The 20,310-nt window shown below is 28.6% G+C and overlaps 1 protein-coding gene across 3 annotated transcripts in view; it reads left to right on the top strand.

Annotated features, from left to right (window-relative positions):
• The window catches only part of LOC129988116 (U24-ctenitoxin-Pn1a-like), a 31,019-nt gene extending 19,566 nt beyond the window's left edge, over nucleotides 1-11,453 (top strand). For all 3 annotated transcript variants that reach the window (XM_056096249.1, XM_056096250.1, XM_056096248.1), the window contains exons 2-5: nucleotides 1,631-1,681; nucleotides 6,397-6,436; nucleotides 7,178-7,408; nucleotides 11,222-11,453. In XM_056096249.1, the coding sequence (XP_055952224.1) occupies nucleotides 1,655-1,681; nucleotides 6,397-6,436; nucleotides 7,178-7,408; nucleotides 11,222-11,373 (450 nt within the window). In that variant the 5' untranslated portion in view covers nucleotides 1,631-1,654 and the 3' untranslated portion in view covers nucleotides 11,374-11,453. The remainder of the gene's footprint in view (nucleotides 1-1,630; nucleotides 1,682-6,396; nucleotides 6,437-7,177; nucleotides 7,409-11,221) is intronic.
• Nucleotides 11,454-20,310: the final 8,857 nt, after the last annotated feature.

Below are 20,310 nucleotides of genomic sequence, written 5' to 3'. Positions count from 1 at the left end.
CTGAACCGATTTCCAAGCAGTTTTGGACTCTCGTTAAAAGAGTTCATGGACAAAAAAAGTCGAACAAGTGTGAGGCAACTAGAACAATAATTCTTAAATTTTATGTCAAATTGTTTAAAATCCTTTATTGAAATAATCTTGAGTAAAAAATAATACATAAGATATTTAATTGAAATCACATACTACCTATATTTCAAGCGAACCAGCTGATCGTTAAAGGCAGCTAATAGTTATTATTACTTATTGATCTTTGATTACTAAATGCCAGTTCTACAACTTTAATTGCAGTCAGTCACTACACAAATTCATAATATATAGAAAATTAAGTAAGAGTCTCATCTTTGGTGAATGATATCTGTCTTGTAAATACACATGTTACGTTAATAGAAGGTCAGCAATGAAATGAAACACTATCAGTTATAAATATAAAGTTTTATGACAGGGAATATTGATAAATGTTATTTGAATCTAAATCATGTTCCAAATGCTTTTCAACACTTCGAGAAAATACTGAAGACTATTTAACTCGGTGTATTGATATAACACTTATCTATTGTCGTGCAATGCGGTTAAGTTACTATTGTCTATATATTTATTTTCTTAATGCAGATTTTAGGGAGAAAATTTGGTCTCTGTACACAGTTTTTGATATCATCTAATCCGCTATTTACCTTAAATTTATCACCATAAATAGTTGCTTTTCTTCAATACAAATTATAGATAAAATTCATCACTCTTGGTATGACACAAGCTTGGTATGAATCTTGGTATTCTTTGTCGACATCCAAAGAACATATAATTTGAATTTACACAAGGATTGTCTCATATTTACGGGACATTTGAAAGGAACTTTTTTCAATGCAAAATATAAGTAGTTTGATTAATGAATAATTTTACGTTTATGGTACAATCAAAAGTAATTTTTGAATGCAAACTATAAATTATATGGTTTGTAGATGGCCTTAAATTTATGGTTCAGTTAAAAAATACTTTTTTTTACAATGCAATCAATTTACAATCATATGATTAGTAAACTGATTGAATATAAGGTTCGTTCAAAAATAGTTAATCATTGAATATTTTAATAGATTTTTTTCTGGGCAAATAATTGAGAATTGGATTTGTGAATTATTTGGTTGGCCGCGGTGGCCTTGTAGTAAAGTTTCGACTTCTGAACCGGAGGGCTTCAGTCTCGAGACCCAATTTCACTTTAGAACCGCAGTGTAAGTGGACCTGGTGCACACAAATCTGTCGGGGCCAAATGGCCTCCCGCTGATGTGGTATGGGGGTGCCTCAGGTGTTTGCAACCTGATCGCAGCCCAAAATTACGAGGTCCGTCCCAAAATAGCCCTAATGTTGTTTTAAACAAACATGACATTAATATAACTAGTGAATTTATCTGCCTTACATTTAATGTCATTCGAAACAAGCTTTTTTTTTTTAATTCAAAGTATAGATAAACGCTTTGCTTTTTTTTAAACATATAGAATTATTTATCTCTTCTCACCTTATTCATTCTTCAAATAAAAATCATCAAAATAATGTTTAAATGTATGGTGAATGGTTTCGCTAATAATATAATGTTAATAAGAAAACAACTTTTACTCATCATTTTGCTTTTTCTTTGCAGAGAACTTCAAGTTTATAATTCACCATGTGGAAGAAATTGATATTCCTTACAGTAAGTACACAGAAATTTAATAGTATCTCACTTAAAGTTCTATAATAATATTATAAAAGCTTTCTAATTAAAATAAATCTACATTTAGGACTGCTATCCTGAAAAGAATAAGAGTTTTAAACTTTTTTTTTTTTAATTATAGGCAGTCACTCTGTTACTGCAGAACTAAACCGTATAAACAGGGAGTTTTCAAAGCGTTATTGGATTATTTAATAATGTCTTTTTACAATTATATCTTTTGAAATCGGTTAAAATTACAGTGGACTTAAACAAAGCAAAGCAAAGCAGCAAATAAATAATAAAAATTATGAAATATGATATTTCCCCTTTTATTGTTTCATCATCATAACTGTATAAAATGCTTTGCTTAATAAAATGAAAAGTTGAAAGGATTAGAAAAATAAATATTGTTTTAATATCTTTTCACAAAACGTTGTTCTAATTAGATTTAAATGTCTTTGAGATGTTCCAGGTGTTTTGATTCACGAGGAAATTAAATAAAATTGATAATGAAGATTCCAGTTTAACTTTAAAAGAAAACTGGATATGTATTTTATGATTCGAGCTCTTTTAAATAGTTAAAAGTCAATTTCAGTTAAGGAAAACACAAAATTCTTATGAAAACTCAGAGCGTGCGCATAAGAATATTTCTAAAAAACTAACTTTTAGTTGTAATTATGAAATCATATACAGTTTTGCTCCAAATAAAATTATATAAAGTAATAAAAATAATAGAAAAATTAAAAATAAATTCGCCTGGAATACTTTGAAATTTTTATATTTAATACATATGCATTAAAAGTTTTCGTAACCTTAAATGAATAATTCTCAAAAATGCCAATAAAGTCCACCATTTTCTTAAAATCAGACAGTATTACTATTAGAACATAATTTTAAAATCTTATTATTTATAGGGTATCTTCTATTCAATATTTCATTTACGTTCTTACTAGAATTCTGAAATTTTATATAGTTGTGTATTTTTTAAATGGCATTTCATAATTTAATTTTTATGGCCTAGTCAGATTAATACTTAATTTAATTGAACTTGTTGATCAATAAATTCAATTACGTTTTGATTGCATATGAGCCTTCATTCAGGTGTCATTAAGAAAAACTTTCATTAATGTATAGTGAAATGTATTAAAAAACAAAAAATAAGAAAACAAAATTTTCATTTATGTATAAAAATTCATTGCTTAAAAAATTGTAACTCAAAAAAAATCATAAGACCACTTAGATATTAAGCATACCCTAAGAAGGCCAATAAAAGTTAAAAAGAAAGAGAAACATCTTTAAAATATGATTGAAATTCTGATATAGCCAGAGCATTTCAAATAACGTTCCATTATGTAATATTTATTTTAATATATATGCTTTTGCTATAAAAAGCTATTACTTTTCATTTTTGTATTTTAATGATTCATCGTTGAATTTTGTGATTCTTTTTGAGCTCCAGAAATTTTGACTTTATTAAAATGAATAAATATTAACTAATTTTTAAATTCCATTTTTGGGTGCATATTTTAAAACACTGTATGAATCTTTCTAAATAATCATAGGTATTTATTATAAGAAAAAAACAATGAAAAACTCAAAAAACAATGTTTTATAGTTATGAAAAATTTTGATTATTTTTCCTTAAATTGAAGGAATTTAAAATAATATTTAAATAAATATTCCCTATAAGTATCTTATGTCTATCAAAAGACCAGTTGTCAAAATGTGAAAAATGATTAGTTGTTGATGTAATTTTTTATAGACATTAACAATGTATATTTATGAAATACCAGTTCCTATTACCAACGAACTCCATGGAATTTCAGTAATATAATGTTTTTTTAATCAATATTCATATCGATTAACATTTAAAAGAAATCTATTCATTATTGTATTAAATTGATAAAGTTGATTTAATCACATACTTATTAACAAGCCAGGGCAAATACAGAACAGTTTAACAAATGCATCGTAGTCTGCTTTTTAATGATGTTTGCTCTGAACCAATTTCTGCCTTCCGATGTTTAATGCTTGGCAGCTGTTTAAAGTTTTCAGCTGCTCTGAACAAACTACGCCGATGTAGTTGAGGAACCAATTCTGTCTCAGAAAGTAAAGTTTCGTTTGTTATTTGTAATATTTATAGCTATCACTAGCATAAACCGATTTCCGGCACAAGAAAAAAAAAATGTTCCAATTTATGAAAGTAAATGACTATGTTTGAAATGAACAATTTTAAAAAATATAAAATACTTATATTTTTGTATTATTTTCATTAAATACATTGAAAAACACCTGCGAAACGAAATATGCCAGTTAAAAGGAAAAAGTATGTTTAAAATATATTAAGTATTGAAGTATATATTTTTTTCACTAAAAAAAACAGTGTAAAGGACAAACACTTCTTTAATTTAGAAGTTTAACAAATGTTTTATTCGAAATATTGCAGGTAATTTAAAAAATATATTTTCTAAATAAAGAAATAAGCAGCTGTTCTGTCCAAACTTTAAATTAAGAAAATGAAAAATATTTTTTAAAAAAAGTCACCTGTAAAGTATTAAGAAAACTGCAAAATTCTTCCAAGTGAACATATTGCGTATTCTGTAGTTTAGGAATTGCAGATGGTATTAAAAAATTGTTATACTTAAATTTAAACAAAAAATATGCATTAATTAATAATTTATGCATTTTTCAATTTTACCGAAGTTCAGAATTTGAGAAAATAGCATTTAAAGTTATAAATGGCTTTAAAACGTATATTATGCATGTATAAAAATCAATTAAACTTCCAAGGAAATAAACTTAGAAATAAAATTGTAATGGTTTTTATAATGAAAAGGACTTAATAATTAAGAATATTTCATAAAAACTACTTGATATTTTCTCAAAAATACAAATTAAGCAAATATTTTGCTGCACAGTTGCTTAGTAATATTAATTACGACAATAGAGGATTATTCGATTTGATCAAAATTTAATAACTTCATTCATAAAAGTTTTGAACATGATACATTTCTACGAAATAATAACTTAAAATAATACAAATTGAAATGAAGTATAATCATTTTCATACATAAGATCTTAATTGCATTTTTTTTCTACGTAACTTTATGCATCTTTAATTTTATTTTCAGTATCTACAATAATAACTTTCATTCTTATCATTTAGATTTTGAAGACTTAACGTTAGTGTCTGCAGAAGACTGATTTCCAGAATTATTGTTTTTTGGAAGTTAGTCTACCAACTATTAACCCTACAGTTTTTGTCTTATTAATTCGAGAACATTTTGATCCCGTTACTTAGAAAAAATAAGAAACAATAAACGCATTAAAATGCAAAGCTTCTAAGAAAAAAAAATTGTGCAAAAACTAATATTCATCTTGAAGTTGTTCTGCTCGTGAAAAATTATGAATATTAGTTAGGTTATAATGGCATCTCAAAAAGAACACAGACATAAATAGGAAGCATTTGAGAAGTGAAAGACGATAATCATTTCTTATGATATTGATTCATATCCAAAAATAATTTTAATCAATTAAGACCCAGAAAATTTCAAATTATATAAATAAGAAATCTAAAATTTTGAGTTGAACTTTCAAACTGTATATACCATCGAAAAATGCAACAAAAATTTCGATATTTTTGTCATTTTTAGGATAAAGTGTAGCCTTAAATTGTTCCAAATGTATTTAAAAGTAATTTATATTTTTGGATGGAATTTAGTTTCAAACAAATGTTATTGATATTTCGCAGATGAAAATGAATTTTCACAACCAAGTTAAGTTTAGTTAATGGCAGCTGAAACTAAAGTTGATTAGCTTCAGCTGCAGTGAACCTTTTCCATTTTCCTATGAGGTTTTGAAGGACGTGTTGCATCAGTCATTCGTGATGCAATCTATCGTTACTTTCCGTTGAACTGCCCGCTGTCAGTTTCTATAGAATGCTTCACTGATCTCTTTCTTCTTCTTGCTCTGCTTATCTCTTTCATAACCAAAACTCGTAATTTGAAAATGTGCACTTTTATTGTTATCACCTTCAATAGGAAAATCTTTATAATCAATAGAAATGAAATGTTATTGTTTAAATTTTAAGAAAAATAATAAATGTAAAATATATTTATTATAGATATTTCTTCAGAAATAAAGATTTTTCGATTATCTTTCAACGAAAACTAAAAAAAGTTTGTTCATTAGCAATTTGTGCTTAGCAATAAGTCAATAAAAGATTTTTTTCTCTTGGAAACATAATTTGTATGAATAGTTTTGGAATTCTTAAAATTATTCTCTTTTTATATCAAGGAATAAAATTTTATTCGTGCATTCATGCTTTGAGCGCAAGTTAAATTAATTTCGGAATTGAATAAGCATTTTTTATAAAAAAATAAAAAGCTTGGCAGACGACAGACATATACGTCAAATGATTTTCACAATTGCTTTTATCATCTGGTTTTAAAATCAAATTGATTTCATCCATTTATACCATGCCCATATTTTCGATGGTTTCGTTTCGAAATAAATATCTTCTATTTGTAATAAAAATATGGATTTGTAAACAACCATCTCAAACATAAATTTTTCGGAACTTATGTTTTTCCCTAAATTGTAATGAAAATTCCTATAATTTGCGATTGTTATTTTGCTATCATATAGAAAATGCTTATTTACATTTTGGTTCGTTTGTTTCATTTGCTTAATGCATTTTGATTCTCTTTGTTTAGGTACTAGGAGTCTTAGTGGAATTCAGTTATGCTGAAAGAGGTAAATATTCAACTTAATACTCTACTTAAATATCTTTCGTCAAGGTTTTGGCAGCATTAGTTGATGATAATTCGACTTCTTTTACACTGTTGTGTAAGCTTAAAACGCTTAATACTTTAAAAAATATTTGAAATACTGTAAGTCTAGAAGCAAATTCTACTCTAATAAAAAAATCGATGCCCGCTCCTATTTTAATGAATTTAAAGAAAGTTGAATGAGAAAGCCTTACATACTAACTATATATATATATATATATATATATATATATATATATATATATATATATATATATATATATATATATATATATATATATATATATATATATATAAATATTTCAAAATTTTGTTGTGCTCTGAAAATGTGCGAATTATAGAAGTATAAAGAACACAAAGATTTTTTGTTGCCATTAGTTGGTATCACAATCTAAGAGATAATCAATTGCTAAGTTTTGATTGCTTTTAAATTAAAAATTTATTTCGTAATTCTTTCCATTTAAAATCGTTTTCTATGCATTTTGATTTTTAATTGAAGAAATATTTTATTAAATAATGAAGAGTAACAATAATAATTTTTAGCTGCATTTATGAATGACATTGAAAACGCAGGAATTAGTCTCATTTCTTTATATAAGTTATATTTATACATATATTAACCATTTTGGTCATATAGAAAAATATTTTAAATTCTACAGTCACAGAAAATACTAAAGTTCTATTTGCTTTTTTTTTCTTTTGTTAGAAAAATCTGAATGTGAACGACATCGCGAAAGAGAAGCGGCTAGCACTGCACCTCTGCCGCTGAGGATGGTCCCTGACTGCGAAGATAACGGAGACTACAAGCCAAAGCAGTGTTTCAGGGACAGCAAGTTCTGTGCCTGCTGGGATAAAACCGGCAACCCCGTCACTCAACCCTCTGGGAAAATCAAGAGCTGCAAGTGTATTTTGGAGAGGCATGTTGCTGAGAGTGGAGGTAATTATCAATAACAATAATAAAAGTGAATGTGTGTCTGTTGAAAAACTTAAAAACTAGCAAATGTGGCAAAATTATACGTTGGAGGAGGGATATACATCTCTCAAATATTTGGCTTGAAATTTTATAAAGTTTTATAATTAAAACTAAAACTTAAGTCTTTTACCTTTTTCCTTAGCCAATTTCCGAAAATATTATCACAGGAAAATAATTTTTATTCCATATTTAAAATCAGAAAATTATTTTTTCAGTTATATATTTTCAATTTGCATCGAGCTAAAAGTCAGCACATCACAAGCTGGATTTGACTGAATGTATCTCTTCAGAGACTTAGCTAGAGTTCATGTTACTCGAGCATATTATTTAATGTGTTTCCCTTCTATTTAAAGTGTAAAATTAAAATGATTTATACAGAAAAATTATTATAATGCTTACATTAATTAATTTATTGTATCGAAAACATAAATGATAAAAATTTAACAGTAGAAAGACATCGAAAATTCTGATATCATATGATCGCACCTCTTCTCGTTAATAGTTTTGGCAAAATATTATCACATACTTCACATTAAAGAATGTTTTCGAAAATCTTAATCAGAAAGAAGTCTATTTGCTTAACATTTATTCTTTGGTTTAAAAGAGAAAAGTGAAAAATTCTTACTTAAGATGCATATTGTTACGGACTTTACTACTTCCTCGTCCGTAGGGTTCTTTTAAGATTTGATGGTCGATGCAGAAAGAAACAGTCCTTTAATAGAAAACAACGACGACGTTTATTGACACAAAGTACACGAGTGCACGGAGATGACGAATACACAGACGACAAATATATACAGCCAAGAGGAAGACAGGCAACAGATAGCAGCACACTACAACAAATAGTAGCTTACATGTCGTACTCATTAGTAATATAGCCACAGCACATAAAGCGGCCAGACAGAATTCAGCAGGAGAGGGAATCTTCGTAGATTCACTCTAAGCTCACGTAGGTCTCTCCAAACGGCTGAAATTCGCCACTGTTTTCTTCCTTTAGCTGTATCCCGCTGCCGACAAACTACTACACGACTGGCTACTCCTCAGAGGACTCGATGCTGCTTCCACACTTCCACAATAAACATAAGGACTCGGCACATAGCTCAGTTTTCAGCACTCGCTTGAGCTCTACACAACGCTGACACTTCGCCAGACTATACTGCCGTTGCTTCGCTATCCTCACGACGACTCGTTACTTGTTTACGACTCCAATTCCGGTTCCAATTCAATAAATTCCGGCTTGAGACTGCCGGCCTTTTATAGTTCCTGGGGGCGGGCCGAGAAAGTTTTCGAACCATCAGGCGTATCTCAGTTCCTATTGGATGGATCTATAAAATTCTCGAAGTTTCCAGCAATATCCATTTTGTCGCCAAATTCGTCTCCAAGTCTCCAAATGATCGCCAAGTTTGATGCCAAGCTCTGAGATCATTGACGCGGCATCCGATTAGCACTCAACAGGGCTCACCGTAAAAAGGTCTTTCTTACAATTGCACTATTCATGCTGGGAAGCAAAATTATAGGTTTATAACAATATTGTATTATGGTTTGATGCAGTTACTCAAGCCTATGGAGAACAGTTTTGCGCATCATTTCGATGAAAGCTGAATGGATTTTTTTATATTCTGAATCAGATTCGGGCGTAAAGTTACAAACATTATAATTACTTTACCATAAGTTCACAAAGTAAAATTCTGAGAAAGTAAGTATATGAAAAAAGGGGAATCCCTCAGAGTTAACTCTAACAAAAGAATTCTCCAACGGAAGATTTTGAAGCAAGAATGGGATTGGATAAATTCCAAGCTATAGAAATCACAAAAAAAAAAATTCGATTTATCAAAAATTCAAATTAAAGAAAAATTGAGCACAACTAATAAAAATAGGAATTAAATGAAAAATAACAGCAAAAATTTATTTGAATATTCAACATTTCTTATAAAATACAAATTAAAAATAAACGGTAAGAAATTTTAATGAATAGAAATATAATAATTAGAACAAAATGTAATAACTTTAAAAACACTGATTTTAATGTATGAATAAAAAATTTTTATAAAAAATCATACAGTAAAACTTCAAAATAAAATGTATATTCCACAACTGTTACTCTCAAAATGTTTTTTTTTTTTTTTTTTTTTTTTTTTAGTAATTTTCCATTTAATTTAGAGATCTCAAAAAATTTTCACTTAAAAACTCTGAAGAATGAACTATCAAAGCATGGATGAATTTAATTGATGAAAATAATTCAGAAATATTAACAATTATTGATATATCCGAGTTTATTATTATAAATTCAAATCATAAACGATATTTTATGATTTTTATGTGAAAGAAATAAAAAAAAAAGAATTAAAATATCATTTAACATTGATTTTAAATTACTCCTAAATAATAAAGAAACAACAAAACAAATATTTATGAATAAAATTATATTTATAGCTAATACTTTTATTTATTTAAATCAAATTATAAATAAGTATTTCTAATGTGGAAATGTATGCCACTCTTTACATACAGCAATAGTGCAATAAAGCTTTAAAACAAATAGTGCAGTATACCTTTACAACGAACAAAATTTAGAAACAAATTAAAAAATAAACTTTCTTATTGAATGCATTGTACAATCTTTGAGTAAATTTTAAGACTTTAAAAATTATTCACTTACAGTCGGTAAGGATCCAAGGTATGGATGTACTTAATCTACAAAAATCTACTCAAAGAGGTCCTTAAAAACAAATTACAATTTTTAGCTTTAATTCCGAAGCAAACAAAATAAATTCGAATTACAGAAAATATTTGAACAATATATATTATTGAAAAATTCAAAGGACCAGAAACAAATTATCATCCCAGCGAATTTGAATTAAAAGCTTTTGAATTATCTAAGTTCTAACGTATTTGCAGTCTTCTTTTTTTATTTAGCTCTCCAATCAACTTATTCCTTTGTTTAAGCTTAGTAAATGGTTGCTTTTGAAAACTTCTGATTACTATGTAACAGAAGATTACTATGTAAGAAATGATTACTATATAAGAAATGATTACTATGTAAGAAATGATTACTATGTAAGAAACAGATTACTATGTAATCAATTTCTCTCTGCCATTAAATGACCGAGTTTAAAGCAACACTAGGGCTTGACCGTGATTCAAAATTTCGTAATTTTGAACCACGGTCAAGTGACGATAAATGACTGAGAGGGTGACATTATGTCGTTTCCGCAAGTATGTGACAAGTACAATATTGCTCTGCATGGCAATTTCGGTTAGTAGTCAATTATATCTTACCATGAGGAAAAGATATATTACAGGAATTACATCTGCTTCCACTAAATAAACATTTGAATGAAGTGCTCCCTGTGAATTTCAAAACATCACACATTCTGCCATAATTGTAAAATTTTTCTGATGAAATAATTCCTGTGAATTCGAAACATATCATACATTCTACTATGAATGTAAACTTATTTTAATGAAGTACTCTCCGTGAATTTGAAAGATATCACAAATTCTGCCATGATTGTAAACTTTTTCTAATGTTTGAAAAGTATCGCACATTCTACTACGATTGTAAACTTTTCTAATAAAATGCTTCCTGTGAATTTGAAAAGCATCGCACATTCTGCTATGAATGTAAACTTTTTCTAATGAAATGCTTCCTGTGAATTTGAAAAGTATCGCACATTCTGCTATGAATGTAAACTTTTTCTAATGAAATGGTTCCTGTGAATTTGAAACATATCACACATTCTGCCATGATTGTAAACTTTTTCTAATTAATTTCAGGATTGATTGGAGCTTTCAAACCAGTCTGTGAAGAGGATGGTAAATACAAGAAGGCTCAATGTCACGGTTCCACCGGCCATTGCTGGTGCGCCCATCCAGAAACTGGAGATAAACTAACCGAACCAGCAAGAGGAGAACCTCAATGTGATTAATCCATTTGCTTCTTTGTCCATCATGATTTTCATGCTATGTTTTTGACTTAAAATAAAAGTATCATATATTTTCTCCATCATTACTTACTGCTTCATTTGTATTTACCTCTGATTATAAGATCAGATAAGATATTTTCTTCATACTAAGAGTTACATAACCACCCTAGACGCTCCGCTCACTATACCCCAAGAATTGCGTTTGATTCTTTTGGTATCATTACGTGATACCAATTCATTTCGTACTCTCGTCAAGTTTATTTTTGCTTTTAATAAGAAATTATAAATACATTCATTACTAAAATTAAATTTAAATTATTTCAAATTGCATGAAATACTAATATTAATTTTTCTTCCTCTTCTTCTTCATTGATGCGAATGTCTCGGTTAAGCCCAGGCCTTCTTCGAAATTCTGTTCCTTCCCTTCTGTTCTTTACTAAGGTTTTCCAGTTTTTTATCTTAATAATTTTCAAATTTTTTTTTCTACACAGCCAATCCACCTAAGTTTTGGTCTTTCTTTTTTCGGGTTAGCCAAAATGGTTTAGCCCCAAAAAGATCTTTTCAGTGGCTCGGTTGTCGTCCAAGTGTCCTGCCCATATAATCATTTGTATTACTATAAATTTAATGATATATGTAGTTTGTATATTTTCGTGTTGATATTTCTTCTCCAATAATAATCAGATTTAATGACATCAAATATTCTTCTTAAAATTCCTTTTTTAAATATCGCAAACATTCATTTTCATTAATCCTTCAAAGCCAAATCATGAATTTCTAAAATAAAAATTTTCAGTTACTAGAGATACATATATTTAATGTTAGATGGCAAATATACATTTAATTCTTAGATGTTTAAAACCCAAAATTGGATTTACTTTTATTCCCGGTTTTGATACGATATATTTCATCATAATTGGTCTATATAAGATTAATAACATTGAAATAATCATAGAAGATGGGGAATATTAATAAAACTTAGTCATGTCAATCAATTTTAATAATGCATCTTATCACAAAAAGGTACATCTTATCTTAAATAATAAGTCTTAAAGATAAATACATCTTATCACTTAAAGGTGTATTATTTTCATCATTTCATTTTAAATTATAATTTTAATAATAGTGATAAAACATTCTGAATGGTTGACTATTCCAAAATCATGAATTCAATTGATAATGTTCCTGTAGTTTGGAAACTTCGCTCCGTACACGAAAAAAACTGTATGTCTTTATTTCGTTCGTTCCATTTTGATCTTTATTTGAAAAATCATTCAACATTTCCATTTGAACTTTCGATTCATTTTTGATGATTTCGATTTATAATTGAAACTTCTCGACTTAAACTCATTTATTTAGTATCATCTTACTTATTATCATCGTTGTCATAAATTCGTTATTTGGTATCATCTAAGCGTTGTCTCAGATTTTCCATGTCAACAATTCGAACGTGTAAATTGTTGCCACATGCCCATTTCCAAAATCAGCCCTATTTTCCGCTTATATAAGCGCTTTATCTATGGAGATATTTTACATTGGTGAAACATGTTATCATCAATATAAATTTTCCCATCAACAACCATTGCTTTGATTAAAGTTAACTGTGTTCCAAAAGCAAATGCTTTTTACTTGTATATTCAATATTTATTTGATGAATCATGTTTACAAACATTCCTTGTTTCAACATAGAACATTATGTTTTCGAACATTCCTTGTTTTATTTGATGAATCATGTTTATGATAGATATTTTGTCTTATGTTTGTCTTTAAAATTAATATATATTAAATATATGTAGAATTCTAAAACGTTTGAACACAAATTTCCTAAATTAGTTCAGATTCATTAAAAATCAAACCATAATTCCAAATGTTGCCTCATAGAAAATCGGGAAATGCTTGTAAAAATTCGAATAAAACTACCAAGAATGATTATCACACTTTTAAACTGTTAAACTGTAATTCCAAACAAGATTCGTATGAAATACAGAATTAATATATTTATGAAAAGTTTGAATGAATATTTCATGAATTGTTTCTGATCTTCTTAAGTTGTAGTACTTTCAAGCGGAGTCGTATAGATGCCAGAATCAATATGTCTCTGAAACGTTCCGATGAGCATTTCATGAATTGTTGTTGAATTTTTAAGCCATTAGTGTGTTACTTCAAATAGGAAAGCATATACTGGATGCGATAAACTAAAGAAAATTTGATTAATTATTTGAATTTAAATTCAAACTTTCTTAAATTATTAGTACTAATTTTATATTATTTTGTGACTTCAAATGGAGTCATATAAAAGATGAAGCCTTGAGAATTATGATAATATATGTTTCTTCGTTTTTAAACAGATTATGCTTTGCAATATTCGATCCCAATTCAATTCAAATTGAAATTGTATACAACGCTACGGACCATTAAAATTAAATGACATAATATATGTTTCTGAGTAAGTTTACGTTACAAAAAAAAAGCTCTGATCAGATGCAAAGTTTTTGATCTAAATATAGAATTTTACTATACAAAATATCTATTACCTTTGCTCTGGACTAAATTTTAAAACTGCATGCTACTTCTAAATACGTAAAGAATATACTTTCAAACACTCAAATATTTAACATTTTCCTATTGTCAGCTTAAACTTTCGTTCACTTTAGCCAGAAAGAATTCTCTAAGAATTATGATTTTATATCACTAAATAAACGTATAACATTTTAGAGAAAATAAAAACGTTACAAAATGCAGCCTTTTCTTTTTAAATTTTCAAGAGCATAATGTATGATTAGAATCTTCAAAAATAATTAATGCTGTCTAATTTTTTTAATTATTTCTTCGGAATACCTGACTGCTGTAAAAGGTAAACCATAAATTTATTGTTTCTTACTACGAATAATGAATTAACATGATCGTTATTGTTGACAAAAATGACCCACTCTTCAAGATTTGTTTGTCCAAATTGCTTTATATCTGTAAAACATGCTCAGTATGTCGCATGACAAAAATAATTCTGCAATCGAGAAAAGGAACTGAGGACTAAAAAGGTTAAACATTTAAGTTCCAAAAGCAAAAATGTTAGAAAATAGTGGGAAAAAAATAACTGCAGGAATGTTTCACAATAGCGGTCTGTTTACATGTTCCTTTGAGCTACTGAAAGGATTACTCGGGATTTTTCACATTTATCACACTGTAAGCACTTTTATTTTGACAAATTAATTTGAGAAACGGGGCTTTTTTGGTCCTGTATTATTAGTCCCGACTATTAGTCTTTAACACTCAGAATAATAATGCTATAACATTTAGCTGCACAGAGCAATGTGCATATTCTTGTATCTGTCAGCAACAAATAAGTTTCGCGCAAGCAGTAACAGCAAAAAGGTTTTTAAAAAATAGAAATAGAAATTTAAAGTCATTATGTGAGAACAATTTTGTTTGACAATACGAATTTCGAGAGCAAAACTTGAATGCTTAAACATTGTTTAACATTGTCAAAGATGAGCTAGTATTTTGATGAATGAATTTGAATTACATCATTACTTATTTCAAATTAAAATCAAATTAAATTTTAAAGAAATTATTGAAAACAAAGAAAAAAAAATATCCAAAACTGGAGAAAAATCAAAATGAAATCTACGATCTTAAATTTCAAGTTATCATGTGAGAAATCATGTGAGATTATTCTTTTTAAGTCATTATTTGTCTTAATTTATTTAAGTCATTAACTAGTTTAAACCGGTTTGAAACAATCACAAGACTTCTCTATCGGTCTTTATTCCTCTCTCTCTCTCTAAATATATATATATATATATATATATATATATTCTAATTTCAATTTAATTAATTTTAGCCCATAGTAACTTCATGATAAAATATTCTCTTATTTCGTGATCCAATTCCACTTTCGGTTTAATTAATTCCTCTGTAAAACTAATGCGCCATCAATGAAATGCGTCAATCAAATATACGTATCAAATGAAGGTAATATTTTATTTGCCCTTATCAGAGAAAACACGTATTCCATTGGCGCTTTGCCGGAAATCCTATATTATATAAGACTAGGAATCATTTGTTTCGCGCTTCTTTCTTACTTCTGCTTTTGCGCCGCGCTTGCCTTCTCGTATATGGTCATGCTTGCCACTCGAAAGAGAATAAAACGAAATTAAAAATACAACGTCTCGTCTATGTCTTCAAACCAGTACTCTGCTATATATATATATATATATATATATATATGTGTGTGTGTGTGTGTGTGTGTGTGTGTGTGTGTGTGTGTGTGTGTGTGTGTGTGTGTGTGTGTGTGTGTGTGTGTGTGTGTAACAAAGTTTTGGAGCTCGACCGATTTTGAGATGAAATAACAGATATGATGTCATAGTTCTACGTCAACCTTTTAAAAACGCATCAACTGTCAAAGAAGCATACGTAATAATAAAACGATACTGATAAAAGCAGATCAACCTTTTAAAAACGCATCTGCTTTTAAAGAAGCATACATAATAATAATGCAATACTGGTAAAAGCAGGTAAAAAATATATACGATTAAAAGATGATGATGAAAATTGCTATTTAGGCTTTATTCATTGCCTACGCGATTTCGAGCTTCAAAACTCCCTAACCAAACAAACATCATGTGGTCACATGATAAAAAACTGTGTAAGGAAGGGTCAAAAAAGTCAATGTAGGGAAATGGAATTGATATCATGAAAGAGGTCATTCTTTAAATTTTAAAGAGAAGCAAAAAAAAAAAAAAAAAAAAAAACTTATCTGTGAGATTATACTTTTAGAAGATATGAAAATCAATTCCCTAAGTAAAATTATAGCGATTATCAGTCTGGGGACAGTTAAGCCTATTTTCGCTCTCGGTTAAACTATAAGTGTCACTTATTTCGATAATCTTGATTTCTTTTCATTTTTTTCTTTGATTGAATGGAAAGGCACAAAAGCCTGCAAATGAGAATTTATAATAATTTACAACTCCATTAATTAAGCGAAATGTTGAATTAAAAGCAGGTATAAAAACGTTCATTGAAGCATTCAATGCATGATTCTTTTTTTAAATTTTACAGTTGCCATTCAATAAAAAGTAATAACAACAATTTCTGCGCTGCTTACGTTAGCATTTTATATAGATAGATTAGTAAACTTTAAACGTATGTGAAATTTGAACCAAATATAAATGTAGGTTTTTAAATAAAAGTAAATGATCGTTTAAGACCGTTAATACAGATATTGAGTTGTTATTTAAGCTTTCGTTTTTTTTTTGTTGTTTTTTTTAATTATTCTCTATATATCCAGCATGTATTTCAAATGTTCGTAATTTTTTTATAAATTTTATTTATTTTGAATAAACTTTTCCTAACAATCTATTGTTTAATAAATAAGAAAGCTGACTCTGTTTGCTGATATGAATAGGAATGATTCAATTCTCTGACATGAATTGGATATTTAAGTGTTTAATAATGCTGAGATATCATGGGACTGGTTTCCATTAAAGAGGTCCGTGTGCGCAATAAACAGATCATATGGAAGACAATAAAGCAACACGGATTTAATGTCAAAAAATTAAACAGAATCATGGAATGTCTAAATCATTATTTTGTGAAAGCAATTAAGTGGAATTTGCCCATCGAGGACCTTGATCACGCGATTTTCCCTTCAGCGCCCACGGTATCGTATATGTGTGATCAGCCTTTCCCACTCCAAGAGCAGATGATCGCGTAAACGTGATTTCAGTTTGGGATGTTTTATTTAGATTTTTAAATGGCACTAGATGGCGGTTGAAGTTTATTAGAATTTCGAATAATGTTTCACAGAACATTGACCTTCATTATGCCATTTGTTTCAGAGGGTTTTTTTTTTTTATTTGATCCGGGTATTTGAACATATAAACAATTATACTTTTTCTGGTCGCTCGAAAGGATTGGATACTTAAAGTACCTTGACTAACTACGTTCTGGGTTTACAATCATATTTTGACTAAGATTACTTGTTAGTGTTGATTTATCGTTTGCATTGGGATTTGCTACATAGTTTTTTTTTCTATATTTTGGGTCAGTTTTATTTTAATCACAATGTCAAAAAGAGCAAAATTTTTAAGTGAGAGTGAGATTTCTAAATTGATGAATGAATCAGATAGTGAAACAGAGGAAAGTGATTTTTGGAATATAAGCAGTAGTGACTCTGACTATTCAGATGACAGTCAAATAATTGATTATGGGGATAATAATGCAGATAATTTAAATACGTATGATTGGCGAAAAGACGTCAAAGAACTGCCATCTCTGGAGTTTTCTGGAAATAGTGGAATCTACATGCAACTTCAACAGTCCAGAGCCAGTTGAAGAACAATTAGTTTTTAATTTGTTTTTCATGGATGAAATTATAGTTGATGAAACAAATTGACAATCTTTTATAGTTAATTAGACGTCATTTTCCAAAATTATATGTAGATAGGAAATCTTAAAAAGTCAAGAAGACAGTACGTCGAATGCTGAACAATTTCTTTAAAAGAAATAAGCTGAAATTATCTTAGTTTAAATGCTAAACTTTCAACGTAGGGCTTTGTCCCGAAAAATGTTTTGAAATGTATCATGAACTTCAAACATTTTAGATATAACTAAATAATTTTGTTTGTATTAAGTTTTCTGATTTTTCCATGTTTTGAATGTCAATAATCAAATGAATGCCATTTTCTGAAAATGTATATTATACATAACTTTATTTATTAAAATGTTACTCTAATAAATATGTGTCTTTATTATATTTCATTTCCTTTAAATTTCGTAACTGTTTTTTTTGAACATCGCGACAATTTTATTACAGTATATTCAGATTCTATCAATGATTAATAGACTGTAAATTTAAGCACATTGAATTGCAGTAATGATTTTATAGGAATTTTTGAATAAAATTAGGCTTAGCGGAAAAAATTTCCCTAGCCTGTGGGTGCGTACACTCTCGGAGCGTGTGGGCCTGGGGGAATGCTTCTTTCTCCTTTCGCCGGTCCTGAAGGGGTTATATGTAACTAATATCACCGGCAAATCAGCTAGTCTCCAAAGGCGACTAGTTACGAGTATTGTAAGAAGTTTTGAAATAATGAAATTATTTTCTGTTTAAAAATAAAAGTTATTGCTTGTAATTGTAACTAAATAAAGTTGTCTATTTCATTTAAATATCATTTTAATGAAAAATATGATCCTGATAGTGTCCAGTTTTCAATAAAAATGTGCACTACTACAATAAACTCTAAAGATTTCTCAGTTTTAAGAATTCAAGGAAATATTTATCCAAACTCGAGCAATTAAGAATTTCGGCATCTAATTAACGAATCATTCTATTTTAAAATGTTTCCATCAAGACATCAGTATGGTATACGTTCAACTTCATTCTTTTGTAATCTTTTACTGCGCATCTTTTCAACAATGAAAGTACGTAATGGAAAAATGAGTAAGAAATCTTTAAACATCGGGATTTAGTAGTTTTTTGCATTACAGATGAAAAAAATGAGTGAAATTAGTAAAAAAAAAGTAAAGGAAAGATTCCTAGCCTATTATAATTTTTCTGAATATAAGCCTTTCAGAAAATTGCCTTCCCTCTAAAGCAATCTTTAGTTAGTTTGTGAATTAGATTTATTGTCTTATGAGCAACCTCAGTGCTATGATGTCAAGGAACTGAACTCCATTAAAAGTCCATAACTCAATATAAGGTACGGATTCTTTATTCTATATGAAAGCAAGAATTCACAGTGGCAAAACGCAGACAAAGAGCACACACAAAAAAAGCAAATACAATAGACTGCAGTGCACATGCAGCAAATCGATAATAAGTAATTGCAACAGTACATGTTCTCAGAAAGAATTCGTAGGAGTTCAATACTCCAGAGAGAGAGATTTCGCTCAACTACTCACTTCTCTCGATGTGATTCAATACTGACTGACACTTGACTAACAATGCTTTTATAGCCCCCGTGAAAGGACATCGCATTGTCTAAAACAAATCCTGGAACTCGAATCTTAATGAAACTGAACTTAAGGTTCTCAAATATTGGGAATCCTTCATTTTTGTTGCTAAACACGTCACCCAGGTCAGGAGTATTGATTCTACATCCATTCAGCAACCATTATCATATCTTTTAAACTTTATTTCTTACCACGAGACTTGCTGCGCAGGGAAGCAATACCACAAATTCGTAACAATATTTAAACTCTGTATTGAATTATTTACAAATTCATCTTTCAAAATGTTTCGAAATCAGAAAAATAATATTAAACACTTCAATATTTTCATGTTTTACATTTTTATATATCGCATTGAGCTATTTAGATAATGATGTACTCTAATCATAATTTTCATTTCGCAATATTTTTTCTACAGGAGATGACATCAAAAGAAATTATAAAACATTATATCATTATCAAATTTGTTAAATTTTTTAAAAAAATATTTTTGAAATTTTGCTTCTTGTGTGATTGTCTGTTTTCAAACATAAAACCATTATAGTACCACAAAATTGCAAAATATTTTAGCTAATAGTAAAAAATTGTAAAACCGTATATTGTATAATATTTTGCTATACTGTTCCAGCAATATTGTAAATTTTTCTTTCAATTATTACTTTTATCAATATCGCGAAAAATATATTGTATATTCCACGTTTTGATCAATATTGCGAAAACAGCATTCTGTATCTACACAAGATATTGCACGATATTTCTACATTGTGGTTTATTTTTGTGCAATATTAATTAAGGAATATATTTACTTATTAAAATTAATTATATTAATTAAAATTTTAAACACAAATCACTCCGTGATGCACACTTCTTCTCTCCGAGGTATCTATATACTGAATTTGGTAGCTGTAGGTTAAATTGTCTGGATTGTACAGGACCAACACATATACACATTCATCTTCATTAGTTGTAGAGATTTGTTTTGTTAAATATATAAAA

This window comes from Argiope bruennichi, chromosome 10 (genome assembly GCF_947563725.1).
Source record: "Argiope bruennichi chromosome 10, qqArgBrue1.1, whole genome shotgun sequence".
Classification (NCBI taxonomy): Eukaryota; Metazoa; Arthropoda; class Arachnida; order Araneae; family Araneidae; genus Argiope; species Argiope bruennichi.
The sequence above is the reverse complement of the archived record's forward strand: the minus strand, read 5'-3'. Positions and strand labels throughout refer to the sequence as shown.